General features: G+C 41.4%; 1 protein-coding gene across 7 annotated transcripts in view; it reads right to left on the reverse strand.

Annotated features, from left to right (window-relative positions):
* DYNC1I1 (dynein cytoplasmic 1 intermediate chain 1) overlaps positions 1-24,505 on the reverse strand; it is a 190,576-nt gene that overhangs the window by 40,285 nt on the left and 125,786 nt on the right. For all 7 annotated transcript variants that reach the window (XM_071805116.1, XM_071805115.1, XM_071805114.1 and 4 more), the window contains 4 exons: positions 11,290-11,436; positions 6,266-6,379; positions 3,368-3,501; positions 643-787 (listed from right to left, as the gene is read on the reverse strand). In XM_071805116.1, coding sequence (XP_071661217.1) covers positions 643-787; positions 3,368-3,501; positions 6,266-6,379; positions 11,290-11,436 — 540 coding nt within the window. The remainder of the gene's footprint in view (positions 1-642; positions 788-3,367; positions 3,502-6,265; positions 6,380-11,289; positions 11,437-24,505) is intronic.

Raw genomic sequence — 24,505 nt, forward strand, 5'->3', positions numbered from 1 at the left:
GACTGCATATTCGTTTGTCTTGCTCACAGTACTCTCCCTGTAAGACGTCACAGGGACACGTCCATAGAGTAGTCAGCAACAGATCCCCAGTGGTCATGAATGTAAGTTCCAGCATGTGTTTCCTCCCTGCTTCCAGCCATCAGTGTCTAATGTCATTGGGACAATTCATACTTTTTGCCTCCTACAGCAAAGAATTTAATGAGTGATATTGATTGCATTAAGTTGTATGTGTGCTTCCTCTGTTGCTTCAGCAGAAAAAAGTGTTCCTGCCGCTGCACCACCGTGGTGCACAGTATTAGCCCTGCAATTTAGCCTGCGCAGGGAGTGTTTGACAGATTGTTTGATGACCTGCAAGACAAAGCATCTCCTTGCCTACTGAAATTGCTTAGCACTAGGGTTAACACTGAAGTGCAGGCCAGCTGAAGCTTCTTTTAAAGGGCAGGTTATGCTCCAGGGTGAATATGGTTGACACAGTTACACTAAATATATATTTTACTTACAGTTTTATCACTACACCTATTCTAAGCACAACCTTTTACTTAACGGATACTTAGGACTTGATATAGACAATACTGACATATTTCTGACAATGGCATTTTCACAAGTAGCACTACCCATCCCATGCCAGGTTGGATTTCTCACCTTTGTGGTCCACAGCTTGACTGTCCAGTCAAATGATGATGTGACAAAGAGATGGGAAAAGTCAATTGGACCCACTGCCATGTGACAATTGATTCCTGTGACAGGTCCTTGGTGGCCTTCAAAAATTTCACCGATGCCAGCTTTACTGCAGGAAGAAGAGACATTTGCATTCAGAGAGTGATTTAACATCTGGTGATTTAATGTTTTCATTTACTCTTAGGTTCCTGTTTCCATTTAATCTGTAAATCTCTCTCCTCTCAGTAAAGTCATAGCCTGCAGAGATTTACTGCTGTGGGCACAATTAATGCTCAGGATCCATCACAGGGAGACATTCTCTTACTTCTTAAGACTTGCCTAACTCACTTTTACATACACCATCTACTACTGTAGCTTGAAACATCATTTATGCATAATTATAAGATAATTCTAAATTATACTATAGCTTATGCCTCTGAGAAAGTCATTATCATAAGGTATAACTATTAAAATAAAAATGCAGATATGTTAATGACTTATCATAAGCAATTATTTTTCTCTTAAATATCTAAAATAACTTTCCACAGCAGTCAATCAAGTCACTAGGAAGCAAATTTTCAAAAAAAGTGAGAGAACTGTTCCTGTGATCAGGTATCACACAGTCCTTACTTTGAACAAGGGCAGATGTGCATTTCATCAGCCTGAGGCTAGAACAGCTATTAGGAAGGAAAAATACAACACTGTAAGAGAGAATGTCCACAGTTTTCTTCTTCCTGGAAGCAAATTGTCAGTCCTGTCCATAGTGTATACAGAAAGTGGAATCATAAATTACCATCTTAGTTACATCATAGAGAAATTGCAAATGGAAGAAAATGCATTAAAAATATCCACAGCTCTGGCAAGGCTGTGCCAGCGTGAATGCAGCGTATGCAAAGAGATGAGAAGCTGCACCAGAGCAAACGGGTGCCTCACATTGCTCGTGTTGTGTCCCCTCCCCTCTGCTGTTGGCAATGACAGCGTGGCCACTCCTGGGCTCCCTGGCACCCTGGCCACATGTGCTGGAGCTGGGGCTGAGCTCTGCAGTGCTGCTGCAGGGCTGGGTACAAAGCACACCTCTGATGCTGCCCCGTCTGTCTGCCCTGCACTTGGTGGGATATGGGGAGTTCTGGAGTGCTGAGAACACTTGTGTATCTGCTGTACTTTGACACACGTTTTTACAGAACAACGTAGGGCTCTTCACTGTGCTGGGCTGAAGGACACAGGAGCCTCTGGAAATAAAATGGGGATGACAGAAAAAAAGCTCTAGGAAAGACAAGCAGGAGCAGAAAAGCAGTGCATTGGTCAGTGGTCAGCAGAAGGTTTGCTAAAAAAGTGGGCTAACCAGAGGATCTGACACCTTCATCCTCTTGTGAGGAACAAGCCAAGCATATTTGAAAGATCAGAAGGGAGAAATGCCCATGGGTATGCTTCATATATCCCAGCAGTCAAAGACATTCAAACCATCAGCTGCCACACAGCCTGTAAGTGTAATACCTCAGTAAGACACTAGTTTGTAATACTGTCAGCAATCAGGCTAAAATTAAAAAAAAAAAAAAAAAAAAAAATTAAATTGAACAAAATATATTCAAAATGGTATTTATACAACATTAGGAATGTGTAATAAAGGTAAAAATAACAAGAAGCCTTACAATCTTAAACTAGTGTATCAATGTCTATTTGGTCAAGGGAAACAATAAAATAAAATGAAATAAAATAAAATAAAATAAAATAATTCAGAGAATTTTTCAAACTATTGAAGTGTGGGGGTGAGCTTTAAATCTATCAGTGAAAAAGTCTGTTCTTTACAGAAGCCACTCAAGCATCCCAGAGGAAGAAACTGCTACCAGAAGCTAACAGTGCATACAATCATCCTGCAGATTTACAGGGTGCAAAGCAAGGAACTTGCAGTGTTAAATAGCAGTCGTGGTTGAGCGAGGAAGGGATGTGACCACTGTGTGTGAGGGAGCAGAGGGTACATGTCATGGGAGTGGGTCAGCCAGAGCTCGTGTACACGCCTGGCACGCTGAAGCAAATAAACCTGGTGGCAGCCCAGACCAAAGCCAAACCCTGTGACATGTCTCCTGTCTGTACAGCAAAACCCTCCCACCCTCCTGGAGAGGGTGGGCATATCCAGACAGCCCACCAAGCATGGGGCTGGAGGGGCTCGGTCCCCAGCCTGGGCTGGTGCCGCCTGGCCATGCCCTGGGTGTCCCTGCCTTGGAACCTGCCCGCTCCGCTCCTTACACACGTGTGCCCAGGGTGGCTCTTCTCTGATGTATGCCCATGGAGACTGAAGATGGAACTCAGGATGGTAAAAAATAAAGCGGATTGCCATCTCTTACAAGTGGTTTAGGCCTGATTACCCTGCAACAAAACCGTCTCCTAGGGCCTGATTCAACCTGCCCAGACACAGACACCTACATCCCAACTAGCTGTCTAGACCTCTGGTGAGAAAGAGGCATTTCTGAGGTGCCAGTCACCTCTTCTTCAAGCAGATGTCTGAAAAAGACAAGCAAAATCAAACCCTAAGAGCACTCATTGCTTTCTACAGGTGCCGAAAGTCAGGCAGTTCCTGTCCTGGCCGTGTGAAGCAGAACAGCACAGACACTGTTGATTCAAGAGAAAGAAATGAAACACACTCCACAGACTTGGCTACCTCATGCCAACACAGGTACACAGCCTCATTTAAGTACAAAATGCTGAACATCACCTTCCATGACGACAGGCTGTGTAGACTGTTCCCTCTTCACTGCCAACGACAAAGTTGTTGACGTCTCCGGTTGGGAAAGCCATTCCTGTAACCGCCACTGGTTTGGACTTATTGTACACCAGCTCCATGCTCTCCTACCAAAACAGGTCTTGGTTATTATTCTTCATTATTATCCTTTTGTTTGGCTGGATTTTTTTAATTCATTTCTAAATGTTACACAGGGTAGCAGGAGGGGAAGAAGACATCATTTGACCCAGCCAGAGGACTTTTTCCACATAGGGTGTTGTGAGAAGATGCAGTGCCACATACTAGGGTGCACTGCTCCTGCCATTCCCTCCACTGTCTGTCACACATTTGAGAGTGGCTGGAAGGCACTGACTGGTCTTTGTTACATCATCTTAAATCAGCCAGAGATGACAGGTGAGAATTTAAAATCTAATGGTGCAGAAACTAAAGATAATACCTTAATGGTTACACTTTCCAGCCCTAGGCTCTAATGAAACATTCAATACCCTTCTATTTACAAACATTTTTGAAACCAATTGTTTGTCAGGAAAGGCGTAATATCCTGTGGTCCTGAGGCATTTTTCAGAGCATGCCATTTGTCCCTTTGCAGAACAAAATAAAAAGTTGGGGTCCTGTCACTACCACCATTTTAAGCACTGATTTTCAGACATTTTCGGAGGTAACCATAAACACTCCCTCTAGATTCCACCATCAAGCTGCAAACCAGTAAACATATTTTCTTTCTTTATTTGGTAGCTGTATTTCAAAGTAAGTCAGCCTGCCAATTTTTGCTATTGCAAGTACAACCAGCATGAACAGTTTGTGGCTGTAGCAAGATGCATATGCTTTGAGCAGATTTTGCACAACTCTCAACTTCTTGGTTGTGCAGCCTAAATGCTGTAATCCAAGAATCCACAAAATGGCTGAATGATTTAGCAATTTTCATTTTTACCTATTTAAGTGGGTATGTTTTCTGTTTTTAAAATGTCTAAGATGCTATTCTTCTAGAGCCAAAGTCTGTAGCATTTTTCTCAGAAGGGATTTTTCCTGTAGCTAAAGAAAGTGGGCATCCCTATGAGAGGAGAGGGCTGCAAATCCATAGAGAAATACGTCTGCTTGATTTACACTTTTATTTGAAATATATTCAGTTCTATTAAAAAGGCAACCCAAGACCAGGAAAATGCATTGGCAGAGCACCTGTGGACCATATATTTCTGTGAAAATCTTCTGGGGTGAGATCATCATTTAGTGTCTCTGTGGAGCCATGGCCAGATACTGTGGTGGATGTTCTCCTCCCAGCGCCTACACCGTGGCTGTACACAAGTGTTCTGGTTCTGTCTTTGGAAAGTTTCAGACTGACACACATCAGCAACACTCTACTCCTCCCAATTTAAAGCTATGGCATGTAGCTTGACGTCAAGTCCTGTGCCTTTCTTTTCTAGATCACCATGAGCCACATGCCAAACTTCGGCGTAATGCGGGGTGTGTTCCCATCCTTCCTGAAAGGCAGTTTTGGAGCGGGGAAGTTCCATCTGAGTGATGAAGTACTGGAACTGAGATGTTCACAAATCTCTGCTTCAGAATTTAGTATTTCAGTAACTGAATACATAAGGGTGGGATTTACCTTCTTGATGTTTAAGTGAGAAATTGGGGAAGGGATTCAGATGCCTAAACATAGATGTAATTTTATATGCCTCCACTTTTATTACGGAAGAGTGTTGGTTTCTTGTAGTCCCAGTACTCAACTACCAGATCCATACTGCTGCCTTGGATGAGCATGAGCAACATGATCTAACTTTGAAGTTGGCCTCACTCTGAGTGGAGGATTAGATGGGATGACTTCCAGAAGCCACTTCCAGCCTAAGATTTGACAGTTCTGTACCCCAGGGTAGCTGAAATGGTATTTCGTGCTGGGATGAGATGAGTCCTCCTCCAGAAGTGCCCAGTCTCTCTCTACATTAACTGTAAAGGGAACTGAAATGGCCTAGACTCGGCACAGACCTAACTTCTGGATGGCTATGGTTAGGATAGAGGAGTCCCACCTCTTGTGTCAACACTGAAAAGTAAATAATTCAATAGTACTTGCACATTAATACATGATTAATGGAATCATTAAGAGGAGTTTCTACATAGCATTTTGAAACAAGATCAGATCGCATGATGTTTAGCAAAAATGATAGCAAAGTATTTTTTTCCAAGAAATTATGTATAAAAAAATCAGTGATGTTTCAAAATAGAAAATGTACTGCTCCAGAGGATAACACTTAAAAGATGCTTTCCACAGATCTATTTCAGCATCAGATTCTTTGTTTAGTTTCCATTATTATAATCACTAGTGGTTTGGACAATTTTCATTTCTGATACAAAGAAGAGGAGCTGAGGGGGGGTGGGATCAAAGACAATAGTAGCAAACATTTCAGAGGGGGAAATCAGTTCTAAAACTTTTGATTTGCATTGCTTGTTCCTTTGGCTACTGAAGGCAGGCAGCAAAGTAAGCTTTCTGATTGTGTGCCTTAGAAACCTGTAGTGCCTAGGGTGCATTGCAATCTAGTCCATATTTGTTAAACAATGCTGTAGAGTAAGTACAATATATACCACAGGCGACTTCTGTAATTACCGTACTTTAAAATGGATTATTTCATTTTCACTTGAAACTGACCTATGTATTAACGTATTACAATAATTACATGATTTGTGGTAAAGGAAATGGGTTTTGGCTCTTAGCAGAGACTGCTGGAAGCAAGCTGTACTCTTTCAAGTGCATCCATTGGTTTTAGTTTGTACAGGACGTGAGGTTTTGGCTCTTAGGAGCAACGTTCCATTAAGCAGGTATCCTGCTCTACCAAAGTTGCTTTTTCCCCCCCTGCCCTGTATAGGTGAAAACAAACCCACCTGTGGAGTTGAGAGCATGTCCAGGCTCCAGGAGCACATTTTGCCATCCGTAGAGACAGTGATGAGATTGTGCGCATTCTGTGTTCCAACTACATTCACACAATACACCGGATGCTGAAAACACATTAACACTGGAAATCAGAGAACCATTCTCACATCTTCACAAACAAATTTCTAACATCTCATATGCTATTTTAAAGAATGATTAAGTAGTCATATTGTGCCTGGAAACTACAGGACTCGGCTTTTGCCAGGCATAACTTGTTTTTTTAATTTAAATTTTAAGAGTTACATTATGAAGGTGAAAATGTTTTCAAAGTTTCATTTTCCCCATAATACAACAGCCCAGTTGAGTAATGCTGTGAAAACACTGTATTATGTGGATGAGATTTCACCCACAGGGACATGTAGCATTCTACTGATGGCTTTTGACACTGAAAATAACTGGCAGAAAGAGACAAATTGTCCAAATGGAATCAAAATGAAAACTTTATTCAAGAAAACAGCTGCACAAAACTTGAACTTTTCCAGGATTGGCTTGCATACTACGTATTTGCAGATGTACTCCAGTAGAATTACACGAGCAAGTCCATCAGCATTCTCCAGCACTGACCAATATACCTTTTTAGATCTGTCATTATATATGTGGAGTGACAAAATTTAGGGTGTTACACCTGGTTCCCCATAGTATAGTCATTCCATGGAGGCTGAATTCCACTTAGTATGCAATTATGAAACTTGGCTTGTTCCTTTTCCAAGGAACCTGGTAACATTTTGAGCCTGAAGTGTCATCTGATATCTCATGGTGACATATGAGGGATGGTTCACATTCAGCAATCTCCAGAGTGAAAAATCAGTCAGATCGAACAATAAGATTTTTTATTTTTTTACCAGTACAAGTGATAACTGCTGAATTAAGGGTAAGACATATTACCAAGTCAAGCAAAGAAAAATTACATTTCTCTGCCTCTTTTTCCAATGAATAGAAGACCTGTGTCTCCAGAAAGAGAAAATACTTTCAAGTAATGCTTTCCTTATTTAAAGAAAATGAGGACCAACTTACAGGAGATCCCCACAGAGCTTCTAAGCCAGCTCCATGTAGGGTTAGAAGCCTGGTATTTGCTCCTGCCAAAAGGAATGGCAGAACTACCACTTATTTTAGACTACTTTAAGATCCAGCTGCAGGGCACCTACCCAGTCAGTAGGGAAAGGCAGAAAACTCCAGGGCACTGGCTAGTTCTCAGATCCGATACCAGGGTGGTAAAAGCCCCCTCCCTAAGTGCAGAAAGGGCAGCATCTGAATGCACAGTGTGTGGTTGCGTGCACGCCGAAGTTGGACTCAGCTATTGCTGCTGAAGTGGCACCTTGTGCTCAGAGGCCATCTGTACACACCAGTAAGTCACAAGGCCCATTCTGATGCTGATTTTTCTCTTTCTCTCCAGATTGCCAGGCACCTGCTCTTCCACGGATCATCAAGTGGGCCCCAGTCTGTCCCTCACATGGCTCACACTATTACCCTCATACGATGGACATTCTTGCTGCTTAGCAGTGAGCTAATGACCACAGTGCTAAATATGATTAGCACACACTGGTGTGTGAAATAAGCACAGTCCTGGTTTTTAATGGGTGTTTGACTAGTAGTCCAAATGGATGGGGACAGCAGGGGTGGGAGAAAGCCAAAGCAAGCGGTGGAGTACCTAGAGTATTTAGCGGGGAGGGAGAGACTGAGCCATGTCATTCCAGCAGCACCTCAATGTGCCAGGTCTGGCTTTAATCAGGGTTACCAGCCATCAATTTCATGCACAATAAAACTCAGGGCAGAAATGAAAAGACTTAAGGAACATGCATGAAAAAGACAACCAACTGTATGTAACAGAAAGTCTAAACAGGCCTCTTCTTTTCAAAGGGTCGCTGCCAGCTTGCTTTTATTTATTTTGGAAATGAAATCATCATGCAAAAGGGTTTTGTCTTAATTAAAATTTCCTGTTGTCCCAAGTGCAGATGTGTGGTGGGTGTGAAAGGAAATTAGTGAGTAAGCTGCGGGTAGAATTCTCTTTCCTGGTGAATCCAGGCAGCAATCAGTGAGACTAAACTTCAGGAAGGTTTAAGTCAGTGATAACAACCCACTCTAGCTGTTTCAAATAAAGTGAGAGAAATAAAACAGAAAATTCATTTTTTCACATATGGCTTAAGTTCAAATTTTAAAATGAGTATTCAACTCATGTATCCAACAGTATACAAAGTAACATTGCCACAGTTGTCTTAATTTATTTTTTTTCTTTGCATCTAGGATCCAAGCCAGCCTTTAGCAACCAAGACTTCATTTACAGTTTATGTAAGTGATTTGTGCTGGTTTGACTGCAAATGAGTGAATTTTCTTCATGCTGTTAGAAATGTTTCTTTTTCATAGCTAGCTTGGTCATTATTTGGACTTAAACAAGAGATAACACCCCAGTACAGAGTTAATGTTTTTAATTGCTCTGGTCTGAGAGCCAAGGACATTCTGAGTGCTCTGCCCACAGGTGTGAGTCATTGAGGAAAGGGGGCATGGATGGGGCAGAGCTTGACTGACATCCAGACTGATCAATAAGAGTGTTCCATCCATTAGCGTCATGCTTCATATTTACGGAGAGTCGGGATCGTCTGCTTACTCTCTCTCTCGCTTCTTCGCCTTCTTTGCTCGTTTTGTCAGAACCAGGGGAGTTCTGCTCGGGACGTTTAGTTTGACCTTTTGCTGTTTTCCAGAGGCCTCTGGGCCCTTCTGCCTTTTATTCCTTTTTTCTCTCTTCGGGATCAGCTGTTCGGGACCAGGTGCTGCTGCCTGGGACTGGCTGCTCAGAATGGGCAGAGTTTGTGAGCAATGGCATTGAGTATCTTTTATATTCTATTTCTATTTTGTATATTTATTTACTAGTAGTGTGTTTGTATTTTGTTATTTTGTTAAACTGTGTTTATCTCAATTCAAGTTTCTCCCTTCCCTTTTGATTCTCTCCCCTGTTGGAGGGGTGGCGAGGGTGGTGACTGAGCAGCTATTGTGGTTGTATTGCTGACTCAGGCTGAACCATGACATGATTCCTACATATGAACATAAAGTGCTTTTTTACAGTAAAATATGATCACTCCTTAAATCATCATGCTTCCTCATGTTAGACTGTGTAAACACGTATTTATACCAATTCATGACAGCACATAAAGTGCCCATCCACAACTGAAAGGCATTTATTTATGTCAAAAGCAAAACATCATATATTGTTTTATTGCAATAATAAAACCAGTTTAATATATAATTCCAGGAGGTACAATTTTGTCTTAAACGTTTTTTGAGTGTAAACAAATTACTTCCCATTAATCTTTCCTTTTCCACTAGATTTTTGAGTCCCAGTTGTTCAATTTTCAGTGATAGTCAGCTTGCCACTTGTTTTCTGGTCTGCTACATCTCTAAATTGCACTTCCAGGAGAGACTGTTTCTTTTCATGCAGATTAAACAACATTACTGGTGAAAAAATGAGCAAAAGCATTAGGGAAATGAAAAACTATGTTGAAGTTGCAACCCATGGCTCAGATCATTAGATTATTACATCATGATAGTGGAAATTTAGGGAACAATATTTGTATTGCCTGGCCCACTGAGTATGTCTGTGCACACCTGTCATTTTTTAATATAAGAGACTTGCCATCATAATACTGGCCCCATGCTGAATCTTTTGCATTAATTCATGTGGGAGGGCTTCTAGACATTGTCTTTTAACTCCAGGGATTATGTTGTCACAGTCAGCTAAAAGCTGAACCTTGATCTGCAAATTTCAAAGATAAGAATCGCAGAATTATAGAAGCTGAAGGTGCAAAAGACCTATCACTTCATCTGATCCTTCGATCTGCTAGAACAAGATTATTATCTTGTCTCTCAGAGTGTTTTGTGTAGTTCAGTTTCTTATGTTTCAGGAAATTTACATTTTTCTGCAGTCTCATATCACACTACTACATTTTTTACCTCCTTTCAGCTGTATTTTCTGCTTCCACTCAGGAATGGTCCCAAGCCCACTCCCAAGATGAGATATGTTCACTATCCACAGAGTATACCTTATAGCTCCTATGAAGAAGCTGCCCGAGCCCAAACTCTGGAAGAGAAGAGCTCAAGAATGCACAACATCTTAGTGCAGGATGGACTGGATGTCAGTGCCATAGCAGAGTGAGGACACTTTAGCAGGCAGTCCAGGCTTGTCTCTTCCTCCAGCACAGTATGAGTGCTTTACAAGGTAAGAGAGTCTTCTACCACAGACATCTTCTTTGTATCACAGAGAAACTCCTCCTTCTCAGGCACTGTGCTGCTGCTCTGCCTGTGTATCTCTCAGACATGACCAGAGCTCTATGCCACCATCACTATATCCGCAGGTACGTGTGTGTTGGCAAAATGCTCTTCCACATCATTCTATTGACACAAACTCCCGCTCACTGTGGAAGCTCTGCCCTGTGGCCCTGTCTGGAGTAGGAGACCATGAGACGCATTTGGGAATTACTCTACAGGGAAACAGAAGCAAACTGCCTCATGCTGTTCAAGGGCACCACTGTCCACTTACAGGACTCCATTGAGACCACCATAGGTGCCTAATCTGGTTCAAAAGAGAAGCTTGTGTACAACAAGTCAACAATAAATGATTGAAATTGCCTGCCATGCTGGACTGGCAGACACACAGTCCCTATAGTGACCTGGCTCTTTTTACAGGCCATGGAAAGCAAGAGTCATAGTGCCACTGTGCTGGGACAAAGGTGTCTTACTCAGGTGTTGTAACTGATCCTGTTGTCTTCCTTGGAAAGGAGAATGATCTCCTGACCAGACCATATGAAGTGTGATGGTTAAGCACTTACAGAAGGTGGTTGTACATCTCTCTCATCTATTTCTTTCACTTCAAGGGCCACACTTATGTTTTCATCTGTGTGGCAACCAGCATTGTAGACATGAGACAGCTCCACTTCCCTGCTGACCATTTCCTCTAAAGAAAGGATGAGGTGATTTTTATCCTTACCGTGTGAGCAGCAGCAGATAAGGGAGTCCTCTGAACTGGGGTGCGCCTGTGACTGCGATTATCCCACAAGACAATTTGGCCAGAGTATGTTCCACCAACAACCAGATTTGGGTGAAAGCGGGCAAAACAGACAGACATCACGGAGGACTGGAGTAAAACAGGTAGAGAAGAAAAGAGGGGTTACATGGTCAGTCATCTTCAGTTCTCTCCTTAAGGATGCATATTGTAATTAGCATTTTGTATTTTATAAATCGCTGTATGAGCTCTATTCATATTCCTTGCACATCAGTAATTCTGCTAAAGTAAATAGGACACATGCAAAGAGCTAATTTTGACCCTCAACCATGTAGCTCCATTGGTTGTAGGGAAAATATGGACCACAGGATGAGTCTTAGCATAATGCTAAAAACCTGAGATAACCTCTTCATGACAGTGATGGGAAAGTGATTAATTTCCGAAAGTGAGACCTTCAAGTAATAAGATGCCAGCCCAGCAGAGGTTGGCATCCTGTCCCATGACTTCCCCTCTAGCTTTTCTTTTTGAGCTGAGTGTTTGAGAGACACTCCAAAGTTCACCTCAAAGTATGCTGCCTTCACAGCATCAATGACTGATTATTCTGCTACAAAGAGGTCCTCTTCTAGTAGCAGAGGGAATCACACTTTCCCTAACACTCTTTGAGCAGAAATGAGTTTTTCCTCATTTGAATGACAGTCAAGTTACCTTTTTACATTTTCTTTAGCTAGGGATGCGGAGGAGCCAGACTGGTGCAGCAGTTACCCTGGCTATCTGGTGGAGTGCCCCACAAACCAATATGGAGATAGGTATATATCCCAACTACTGCCTTCTGGTATCATTAACATAACATACAACATCTGAAGTCCTCAAGGGAACAGTCCGTAGAACTTTCATGTGTCAAAAATTTATTCCTTCTAGTCCTCCATCCTTTCTAAGGAATTATTTGCCATTTTGATATAATTGGTCCTGGATGTTATGTCTTTGTTTTACACAAATTGGAAAGCAAAAGTTACAGCATTCATACAATTTCCTGAGAATTCACATACTAATAAAGACAGTTTGCAAACAGAAGCAAATGTCGTTTTTTCATTGACAGTTTTAGTGATGTTTACAAGCCACAGAGAAAGACTTGAACTGCTGTGGCAATTAAAATCAGAAAGTTAAATTCACTGTTATTTGCCACATTCTTAAAAATGCATTTTCTGTTTCCAAACAATTTTAGTAACAAATCTTTGTTATAGTTTAGTGACTGGGTATTTTGAAGTGGTGATGCTCCTCTGTGTGAACCCATTTTACTCAATGACAAAAGGTTAACTAAATTACCATATTTCAGTTGCATAAAAAGCATTACAGACATTTAAATAAACTTTGTTGAACTGGGAACAGAGAAACTGCCAAACTGAACTAGACCCAGTCTCTGGCAGGGGTGGATGGAGTTGGGCAGATGTGTTGTCTTCTTTCCTTACTGCTCCTCATCCTGATTTCTAGTGGCTAGAGACTGGTTTGAACTCTTATACCAGAGATTTTAAACCTGTTCTGATAGGAATAGAATTAATTATGCTAACTTTTGATGTCTGTAACTAGGTTAATAAAAAATAAAGCAAAATGTGAAGTTTAAATAGTTTTTACTGAATTAATGTGTCTATCTGATATCTATAGCTAAATTAATTAGTAGACATACCTATAGCATAAGAAGTACATTCAATACATTTTTTTTTACCTAATAAGATTGCCAAGACAATAAAATTAGCTGCCACTACCTTTTTTTCCACTATTCTCTCTGGATTCTTGTGGCTGTCCACTTGACATCTTTGATCCCGTCCCTTCTTGACTAAAGCTTTTGCATACATTTCTCTGATGTTATATGGTGTAGTATCTAGTGACAAGATAATTAGTATACATAATTGCCTATTTTAGTTCATATCTATCTAAGCACTTGAGTGTAGTAATTATACCATGGTCAGTCATAGCAACAAAAGGTAGCTTCCAAACACCATTTCCAAAGGACCTATTAGTTTTACAGATCAGAAAACCCACCTCTGAGTAACAAAATTTCGGTATTGCTAAGAAGGGCTTAGAACTCAGCTACAATGCAGCTGCCATCCGGTTTCCACAGATCCCCCATACATTATAATTAAAACGACCCTACAGCACATGTTCTACATTTTATCTCTTTGTTTAATGGCTTCGTGAGTTGTTTTAATCAACCCCTCTCATTCCTTATAACTAAGCTGACAGATATTCTTACATGAAGTGAAATAGTCGGATGATTTTAAAATAGTACAGCTCCACCGCTGTGTACATCCCGCAGCAGCTACAAGGCTCCACATGTATTTTAAGAAACCCCAATTCAAACAGTCATTCCACAACAAAGTTCTCAGTTCGTCCGAAACAAACTTGTGAGACTCCGAAGCAGGATGAAGAATTCTGCCAAGTGGACAGTGTATTTTTAAATGTTGTGTTTTTCATGGTTAGCATGTTTTTGAATTTAGAATCCCAGAATACAGTTGAATGGTCAGGATAGAAACTGCTGAAGTGTGTTTTTCATAAAGTTCAAAAATAACCTACAGACATGACATGGACTTAAGCCCTCTGTGCTGCTTCTAGTTTTACGTATCACTCCAGAGTAACTTGCATTCTTCAACTGATGAAACATATACATCCTTTTACTTATGCTGATATTATTTTCTACCAAGGAATAAACTTATGTCAAACATTAGAATTTAACAATTTAAGGATTCCACTCCGTAGCACTTAATAAAGTGATTATTTTCTTAAAGTTAATGGCAGTACTCAGATGAGTAAGGGCTGTAAGATCCAGCTCATTCATTTAACAACTTTGAAAGCATTCATTTCTCAGCCTTAATGGGAGAGAGCAGCAGACAGGTCTCCAGTCTGTCTGAACATCTCTGTGCTCAAGGAGAGCAGCAGAAACCATTCCCTGTAAACTTCTTCTGCCTCTGGGCTGCCTCTTGTTTGTCGATTCAAGCAGTCTTGCTCCTCTAAAACAGAGTTTTGCCACTGACTTCAAAGGAGGAAGAACCAGTGCATGGTCAGGTTTTAAAATAACAGCATATTCCTCTTTGCACTTCTAACCACACCTTTCCAGGGAAATCTCACGGCACTTTCCAATAATTACTGTAAAGCTTCCCAGTTTTTCAGTTACCCATATTTTATACACTGTAGGTGCTTAGTTAGCCATTGCAGGAGACAGAGGCAGCTGGTTTCATAGTATATGGCAACAGTGCATAAACAAATGCAAGAGGGATCATGTCAGAGGGCAATTCCACAAGGAGTTTAGTGTACACAGTATAAAAGTGGCATTTAGGATAGAAGGTTCCCAGCATTATCTTTCTATGGGTGCCACAGAGCATCTATGTCTGCAAGCTGTTGGGACCCGCAAGAGACAAGAACACCCCCATGTTTGGTCACCTTCATTTCTCTGAATTGCTCTGTGCAGTGACTCATTTAATCATTCACCTTAGCTTAATGCTCTGCTGTTTTCTCCCTCTATGCAGATACAGTCTACTGAATTTAGCTTTCTCGATCTCTCCTTAGCTTTCTCAGCAACCCTACTAAAGAATTTCTGGTACTTCTGGCTTTGTGATCTTCCACCCAGGTTTTCTACTCCTTTATCTTTGTGATGGCTTTCTGGTGGGTGTCACCATGCTGGTGCCGCTGCCTCTCCCCCTGTGTGTCCTCTGCCTGTCCATGAAGGTGAGCAGCTCATGAAGGGCTGGATGAGGGAGCCCAGATTAGCTCCAGGTGGGAGCACAGCCCAGGCAAAGGGGAGAGCCAGGCTCAGGCTGATAAACCTGAGATTTCTGTCTGGCAAACAGGCAATCCCACTCCCTGAGTGCTAAAGCTTCTGCTCCCAGCTGTAACACCAAGAACCACGTTGAAAACATAATTAAGAAACAAAGCATGAAATGTTTGTTCTCTTGTCAGGGCAAAGAGAGGGCTGGCCTCAGAAACATGTCCAGCCCTTGGAAGGGCCTGCAGCCAAAGGGACAAAGTGGACACAGCCTGTAGGGAGAGAAGCACTCCAGGGGTGAGGGGATACTGACTTTGCTCAGCTGCCTCTGCCTCTCCTTCCACCCTCCCATCCCTCCCTCCCTTCCTGCTGATGCACTCGACTCAAACAGGCCCCGAGCCCTCTTCAAGTGGCTGGCAGAGCTGGTTTTTATTTTAGAAGTTTAATCCAGCCCAGATTTGGATTAATGATGGCATATCCCTTCAACCACAGATACACATGCTCACGACAGACAGTAATTTGGATTCTCCTTGCTGAGAAGCCTGACCTCAGTACCCACATCTGACGTGTGTAAGGCCCCAGAGACTCAGCTGTCTGTGCTCATGTCCATAGATTCAATGGCACTCTGCCCAACCACCAGTTGAACAAGTTCACAGAGACCTGGGTGCTAAACAATAATGACTTTCAATAGGCAACAACTACTGCGTTCAGCGAGACCTCTTCTGCAGGAAACCACCCCCTTAGGCAGCGCTGCCATACTGGTGCCATATGCCTACACTTGACACCAGATGAATCTCAAAACAATACTTTGTCAGTGGGAAGAAGTGATCTGGGGAGTTCACAGGCACTTCTAGACTCAAAAATACCAGGTTATATTGCAGCAGGCACTCAGGAAACTCCTGGGTAGATTTTCTAGCTGAGCAAACACATGTGAAAAAGCATCACAGTTTGTGGCATGCTACTATAGGTCGGCATAAAACAGACAACGGCGGGCAGTAAAATTAACTGCTGCTGAGATTAAGAGGCAGATCCTTTTCCATGCTTGAGGGAACCGAGGGACTGAGAGCAGAGGGACAAAGCTGTGGTACTGCCGCTGAGCTGGAACCATGAAAAGGTGTCAGACTCATAGTCCTTGGTCCATAGGAACCGAAAAATAGAGACTGGACCTCTGATGACCTATGTCTGCCCTTCTGAGGAATAAATAAATAAAGGCCAAAAGTACACTTAGCATTTACTCACAACCTTTTGTTCTTACTCCAGCTCAACAACATTTAAAGAATCTAAGCACTTTCAGTCCCTCTGAGAGCTGCCCTGCCTTCTTCTAGCCAGACAACCAGGAGACCATTTCTTCATGCTTGCGCTGCTACACACACTTACACGTGGCCCCAGAACAGAAATGGATGATACACCTCAACTGCAAAGGTGAATTAAAATCATTATCTAGAAACAAAACAGCAACTGAGTTACTAAATAAAGCCCTTTTTTCCTGCCAGGCCAAGGACTGAGAATCAGCATGGAAAGTAGGGGTATAAGATCTGAACGCTGGTTTGTCTGGTTGAGTGCCCTGTTACATCCTTTTTGCACCACAAAAGAAGATGTGAGATGATACATTAAATTCCAGGGGGACTTTGACCTGGGTGTTGAGATACCTGGATTTGTGCACTTAAACAATGCTGTTCCTTCCAAGACTTTGCTTAATTTTAGTATCAGCTATTATGAACCTGGATATTTCTGTCTTTCACATAAATGTCTGATTAAAATTAATAGTAATAAGTAAACGACAGAGAGGATAGCAACATAATTACAACTGTTTTTCCCACTTAAATTTGAAAAGGTACCTAAAACATGATTTATGTGTATGGAAACCTTTACCAAAGAGGTTAACTCTTCATTCTAAAAGCTTTAAATGTCAAGACTTCTGTATTCCTCCTCCCAACTCTCTTTCTATTCAACTATGAAATAACATCTGAAGGATTTTGTGCTAGATATTATTTGTCATACCATCCAAAATTCATCTTCTACTAAAAATAAAATAAAAGCAGTTGACATCTTTCACGTATTTAAAAAATAAAAAAAACCCCAAACAAACACTTTTTCAAACCAAATGTCTGAAGCTTGTTTAATTAAAAAAGGGAAGTTTATGCTTGGTTATGGTGTGTGTCGACATCTATCCCTTTGATTTACTGGAGTATGGATTGGAAAGAACAGATTGCTTTATTCAAGAGAAAGAAAGGAAGGAGGGGGGCCCAGTGTGACAGGAAAGAGTGTAGGCTGTATTAACTTCAGTGCTTGTTAAAACATGAAGGATTAATCGTAGAAAGGGAGGGAAGAATTGTGAATGTCTCCAGTTTAGGATCTTCAAAAATGTTTCGGGATTCTAAGAATGTCTCACCCAACCACATGAAAGCTGCACAGAGAGACTCAGCCACACGACTGCTCTAAATCCAAAGCTGGTATTGCTCCACTTATACCATCAAGCCAATGGAGCTGAAATGTAGCCACAAATTAAATTTATTTTTATTGAAAAAGTACTAAGTCCTTAAAAAGAAGGAAAAGAGTATGTCAGGAAATGCAGCTCTTTCTTAGCCGCGTTTACAGGGTAGGTAAATCTGACATCTAATGCCAGTGCTGACATCCGAGCATTGCAGGAGAACCAGAGCGCTCTGCCCAACTCTGCAGAAAGGCAATACCCAGCCTCATGCCTTCATTTTAAGCTGGGCAGAAAGCTGAGGCTTTCTACTTTCAACTCTGTAAATGCAGGTTCAGCCCACGTAACTACAAGAATAAAATAAGCAGAGGGAAGTCCACAAGCTGCCTTGTCAAAAGGGCATCTGCACTTCAGCCCTTTTGGAAAGTGCATTCGCTAATATTCATTTGGTGGTGTTGTGATGACTGCTTGCTGGATTGCAAAAGCAAATAAACATGATACTTCTCAAATACAATACAAGGACATCCTGCCAGCCTCTACCTATTACTGCAACAATCAATCAGTTTGGTAATCCTGAATTACTATACATATGTGCAAGCTAAGAATACAGTCTTTGCTGAATATCATACTTTGTTTGTTAGACTGATGATAAGAGAATTAAAGCCTGGAGAAATAAGGAGCAATTTCATAAGAAGAGCAGAGAAAAATCAAGTTTTCTTTCCAGCCAGCTGCTTACATGCTAAGTACCAAATTTGTCTGTTTTCTCTGATTAGAACCTGGCTGCTTATCAAATTGCAGGGTCAAATCCTCAACATGCATCTTGGAGAAGCAAGCACGTTCTTGGTTTAGCTGGTTTATTTAGTTCATGATTCTCTAACAGCTATACAACAGCACCCTTAATTGTTTTGATGAAATTATTCATAAGCTTGAAGTCATGGGTCTGCACCACCCTTGCAGATCTGGTGCCTCAGGGCATGTGTCTGGGGATGGAGCTCAGAGACCTCCGGCTGTCTCTGCTCATACCGCAGGCTGGCCGGAATTTAGAGCAGATAGTAGGTGCCAGCTCGAGCACAGTGCTCTTTCTGCAGGCAGCAGGGCTCACTGGGTTCAGCACAGTATTAGCAAAAGGCTTCTGGACCAGAGCTGCTGGCCACTAGTCAGCTCAGGGCACCGGTAACAGTGTCACTGTTGCCACCACCCCTGAGTACAACTGCCAGTTCTCTAGGACAGACGCTGCTTTGTTAAGATGGGTTTGTAACAAGTTCATTTCCAAGGCATCTCAGTCTGGTTGAGGCCTCTAGGATCAACCAAATAATAACATTACATGAAAAATTAAGTTGGTGCAAAGATCAGAAATGCCATTAGGTAAAAAGCGGTTCTTACACTGAAGAGTGTTCACTTGCTTTCTTGAAAATATGGGGCTGGTGGCAGAATGTTCCTGCCAACTATCAGAAATACTTTAGAAATAAGTCATCACCTACATGGGACATGACGAAAAAGAAGCTGTCTGATGTGTTTCTACTGACACTTCTGATTCTGTTAACTAGTGGTTGCTGTTTTCATACAGAGGGAAAATCCAAGAGATTTTAGAAGTTAAAATCTTTGGTGAATAGCAGCCTGAATAACTTTCTAGTGATGAAACCTCCTTAATGTTCTGCACACATTTACATTTAGTCACTTTATTTCTTTTATTTTTTTTTTAAAAGCATCTCAACCAGAAAAGGTGTCCATCCACGCACCAGCTGGTTGGTGAGACAAAGGTGTGTAGGTGCTGCAAAGTGCACTGGCAAATCCCATTGCCTGTCTTTCTCTTAATCTTTAGACACCTAACCACATTTGTAAATCTAGCTCAACATCACTGGAACATAGATTAATGTCTTAACAGCTTTGGTGTACCAGCAGCCAAAATTCAGATTCAGCAACAATCTATTCCCAACTGTATTTTATTGCTAATTCAGGGCAAGATGCAAGTCTTCTATTTTCAGCTTGCATACTATTTGCTATGGACAATGTGTACAGTTTTCCTTGCAACAGCAAATAATGTCAAGTTGCAATTATCACCCCTCTTTTTTTTTCTTTTTGTTCAGAAAAGGGCTTATTGGACTGAACTTCTAATATTAAAGGGCTGTTTAACAGAGATAGCTACCCCAAATAAAGAACCCCATTACCTCCGTCTTGCTCTAGTGTGACCACCCTCCCGTGGAAGTGGTCATGCAACCTGCATGTTAGCTTAATTGTTTGGGTTTCATCTGGACTCAGAAAATCAGTAAGATAAGTTAAAATGAACAGTCTGCAGTAATTCATGAGGGGACAATAATGAAGAGAAAGCAAAGATTTTACATTCAGCTTTTCAGCTCCATTGAAATGCTTAATCGTCCATTCGCTACAGACTCCAAAGAAATACGCTTAAGGACACAGTCTTTGCAGAATTTTAGGGACAGTTTAACTAAGCCACCAACAACTGCTATAGCAAATACCCTGAACACTATGCACTGTCTTGAAAACTATACCCAATGCTTGAGAAGCACATTGGCAAAACATCACACAAACCAAAGCCCTCTCTGTGTATTGCAGTTAGGCAACTCCGGGCAAAAGCATCTACAAAGGTTAAGGCACTTCCGCTTTGCAAGTGCCTGGGGAACCTGGCTGGGATGGACAAGTCCAGGAGTCACTTTTTCTGAATGACTTCTGCGTATTTTCTGATATTATCTCATATAAAATACAGATACAGTCTTGTGACCTCAGTCCCATGCTCACAAACTGCCCCAGCCATTGGTCTAAGGACTTAAGGTTCTTCTTCCTGCACACCTCTTCTCCAGGCAGAGTCTGCTTTCTGCTGGATCCACGACTTAGTCTCAGGAGCTAGACCCAAGACTCCCCATCTAGCACATTGCAAAAGTAGAAGAGATCCTCCAAAGAGTGAGGCATGGGCTAGGCTTGCCTGTCATTCTGGTGTCCTGGGCTCTTCTCCACACAGAGAAAGCAAAACAGATGATCACTTGATGGCAAGTTCTGGAAATACTGGAGTTGAGCTTCACAGAGCATGCAGAGAGAGCAAATTCCAGACTCAGAATAGAAACACAAGTTGTTCTTGAGCTGTGGTGGTAGCTTGGTGGTTTCTATGGCAGCAGTTCCCCAAACCACGCATTCGATCAATCAAACTAAGTGAAGCCACAGCTGAATTAGAAGTCAGTACAGATGCTGCAAGAACAATTATCTGCAGCTCAGCCTGTGAAGTTTGGCATAGTAGTCACAGCTCCTTGTAAGAGAGTTGCAGATAAATCTCAAGTGTAGCACTCAGTCCAAACCCTCACAATAAATGCACAGGCCATGAGAAACCAGGTACAGTCAGAAGATTGAACATATCAGACCAAGAACACTTTAAGGCCCCAGCTGAGGAAAGAACTATATATATGTCTATCTTTCCTCAGAAGTCCATGAACTTACTTCTTCTAAGTTCCCCATGACTTTAGTGACTCAAAGCACACTCACAGCCAAACTAAATAGTAAGTGCTTTCCTAAACAGGCAATTTCTTGATTCAGGACATCTGAGAGCCAGTGACCTTTCAGGGAGGAAGGAAGGACACCCTGACATAAAGCTCGTTCTGGGAAGACTCTGTAGAATTAGAGACAGTCACAGCCCAGCAGACTTCTGCATAGCCTCAGAGACAGGGAAGGGAAAAGAAACATGAAGTGCCAGACTCACTGGATTGCCAAGGTTGGAAGGCACTTCTGGAGACTGTCAAGTCCAACCCCTTGCTCAGAGCAGGGTCAGCTGGAGCAGATTGCTCATGACTGTGTCCAGCCGGGATTTGAGTTATCTCCATGGATGGAGACCCCATGACCTCTCTGGGCAACCTATGCCACTACTCAGTCACCCTCATAGTAAAAGAGGGTTCTTTTAATGTTAAAATGTGAATTCTCATATTTCATTTTGTGCCTCTCATCTTGTCACTGGGTGCCACCGAGAAGAGCCTGGCTCCATCCTCTTTACTCCCCCATCAGGTAGTTATACACATTGATAAGATGCCCCTGAGCCACCTTTTCTCTAGGCTGAGCAGTGCCAGCTCTCTCAGCCTCTCCTCATATCAGAGATGATCTAAATCATCTTAGAGGCCCTTTGCTGAACTCACTCCAACATGTCCAAGTCTCTTTTGCACTGGGGAGCCCAGAACTGAGAGAATCTCTACTATACTGGACCCCTCTTTACTTATCAAGGACCCTACAAGTCTTTGACTGAAAGCAGCTCTACCTGATCCTGGAGATAGGTCACCAGGAAGTCCTATGGGACTAAAGGGACAAAACTATCTTATTTTACTTGTTTCTAAGCAATTGGCATTTTGTACTCTATAGTCTGTGTCACTTGGGCAAACTTCTATCAGTTCACTGTCAAAATAATTACAGTAATCTCTTCTTATCTTTTTTATTTAATTGTAGTTTCTAGTGAAGACTGACAGGCTATTATATTTGCCCAAATCCATCACTTTTACTGATGTATCATTTATAAGTAGTGTCACTACATAATTGAAAATAATTTAAAATTAATTAAAGATTGCGCATAGATGTGAGAATTGAGAGACTGAGAAGCACAGATAAACATCTATCTAGTGGAAACACAGAAGACATCACAGGCAAGTCTGTATTTCAGAATGAGGATGGGAACACGCATTGCCTTTGCACCGTTCATGTCTCCTGTAGTAACAGAGGAGCGCATCTTGCTCAAAAAACAGCTTGCCTGGGTCATCACTCTCAGCAGTGATGGGATATTTTAGAATGCATCACTATCCTGCCAGGAAGAATGGATTTACACCAGACAACTCATAGCAAACAGCAGTTCTGCACAACACCTCTATGTTGTTAACTCAGTCCAAATTTGGCTTAGTCTATTTATTTACAGATGTAAACATGAGATAGCAGATGTTAACCATGTTCTTCTTGCCATGAAATGACTGGTGATTTGGTGTATGTTCATGAACAATACAGAACTGAAGTGGAATCGATATTAGCTACAAAAATACTAAACGTTGTTATAAGTGCAATCAAAATGAATTAATCATAGATCCTAATGCACTCTGGCACATTTCATTGTAGAGGTAATGAAAACACTCTGATCTTTCCAATATGACAAGTTTATAAAACCATATTGCTTCTTGCGTGTAGGACATTTGCTTGTCATTTCATGCTAAAATAAATGTACTTCAGCTTTTCTTCTCTGAAACTTTTCAGGATAAAGACAATCCTGTTTTAACAACACTTCACCAGATATACCTGCTTTGTGAGAGTTAAATCTATGGTATTTGTCATCGTTCATATTCTGTTATTATGTTATATAATGGATTGTGAAATTTTCACAAAACACTCCGAATGACTTCTTACAGGCACTTACTACTAACAGAGGCTCACTTTTTATAATCGTCATTATAGCAACAGCAAATACAATACTGTTATGCAGAGTAGTGCTCCTACAACACAAATTCCTGGGCAGTCTCTGAGGGCACTAATAGAGACTCCCCTTTTTGCTGCTTTCTAGAGGACTCTCTGCCCCACCGGAAGATCTTGCAAGGATAATATCAGTATCTCAGCCAGTCAGCACGTGCTTTTGCTTTCCTTTTGTGGGAAGCAGGGAGCGTTAATCATCGTTAGATCAATGTTGCCCATATACAAAAGTTCTTTTCAGGGAAGCACTTGTCAGTCATCCAGCCGTGGGGGCAGAGGGTGGAAAACTGTTGATTTTAGACCTAAGGCAGAGGACAGTTGTATCCTGGGCTGTAATGATGGATTCCTTGGTTCCTGGGGCCTATTACAGCACTTTAGAAGAGTGTTTTATATTTTGTTCCAGGTAACACAGAAAGAGGCTTCACTCCTCACACAGAGCTCCCACAGAGACAAAAATCATGAGGTGAAATAATTTCCTCGAATTCGGACCAAATGTACTCTGCACTGTAAGTAGCTTGCACTGTGAGCAGTTCCACAACACAAACAGAAAAGTCATGCCTATGGCTGTTTATCCATCATTCACAGTGCAGCTAGGGAATTGCATGGAATTTTATATCCTTTATGGAAAAAAAACTCCGTGGAAGGATCCCACTGACTTATTGATTTCACATCTGATCCTGCATTTTTTGTTCACCCAAAACCCTTTTAGCACTGGGAGTTTCAGATATACGAGAGAAACTATATAACGTAATGTTCACATCAACAAAGGAAAGTTATGCTCTTTTTTCCCCTTCCTTCCTCCCTTTTTCTTAAAATATTTTACACTCGGTCATGTTGAAATGTAACCAGATCAACAACTCATAAACTATAAAACACCCTCAGGAATGACTGCAGGATTTGGTGACTTTTTTCTCCGTGATTTTGGGATAGTGTGACAAATTTGCATTTTTTATCAACAGAGTTTTTCAAAATTCTGAGTTGAACGAATAATGTCATGTGTTTATAAGTATCAATAATCTAAGCCATCTGCAAGGGAATGGTTTTGCAAAGGCATCTCTTTCAGGACACTGTGGATTTTGTCACTGGTTGAGGTTTTGGCAAACCATCAATATCACTATAATTTTCTCTTATGAAGTATAGTTTTTGACTGAGATTTTTTTTTTGCCTTAGCAAGCTGAAGTTTAAAAATACTGCATGTCTAACGCCACAAATTCAAAGGTTAGGATTTCTTCAAATTGCATCATTTGCATATTGCATATTAGATGCCAGTTATTCACAAAGATACAATTCAAGTTATCACTGAAACAAAGAAACTTAAAAAAAAAATGCCTGCCATATTGAGTGGCCAAAACATTCTTTGCATTTGGTCTGAAAGGAAGACTACATGAGCTTCAACAAGAGAAACAGCATCTTTAAGTACAGATTCATTACAAATCCGTATTTTAACACCTACAAAAAGCACAATGTTATTGCTAGTAGTGACAGCATATAATTTAAGTGTATGATAATTTACCCCCTCCAAAAAAGGCTTAGAAGCAGGAACCACCTAACATTTTCTACCCAAGACAAGCAAATTTGTCACT

Source organism: Patagioenas fasciata, chromosome 2 (genome assembly GCF_037038585.1).
Source record: "Patagioenas fasciata isolate bPatFas1 chromosome 2, bPatFas1.hap1, whole genome shotgun sequence".
Classification (NCBI taxonomy): domain Eukaryota; kingdom Metazoa; phylum Chordata; class Aves; order Columbiformes; family Columbidae; genus Patagioenas; species Patagioenas fasciata.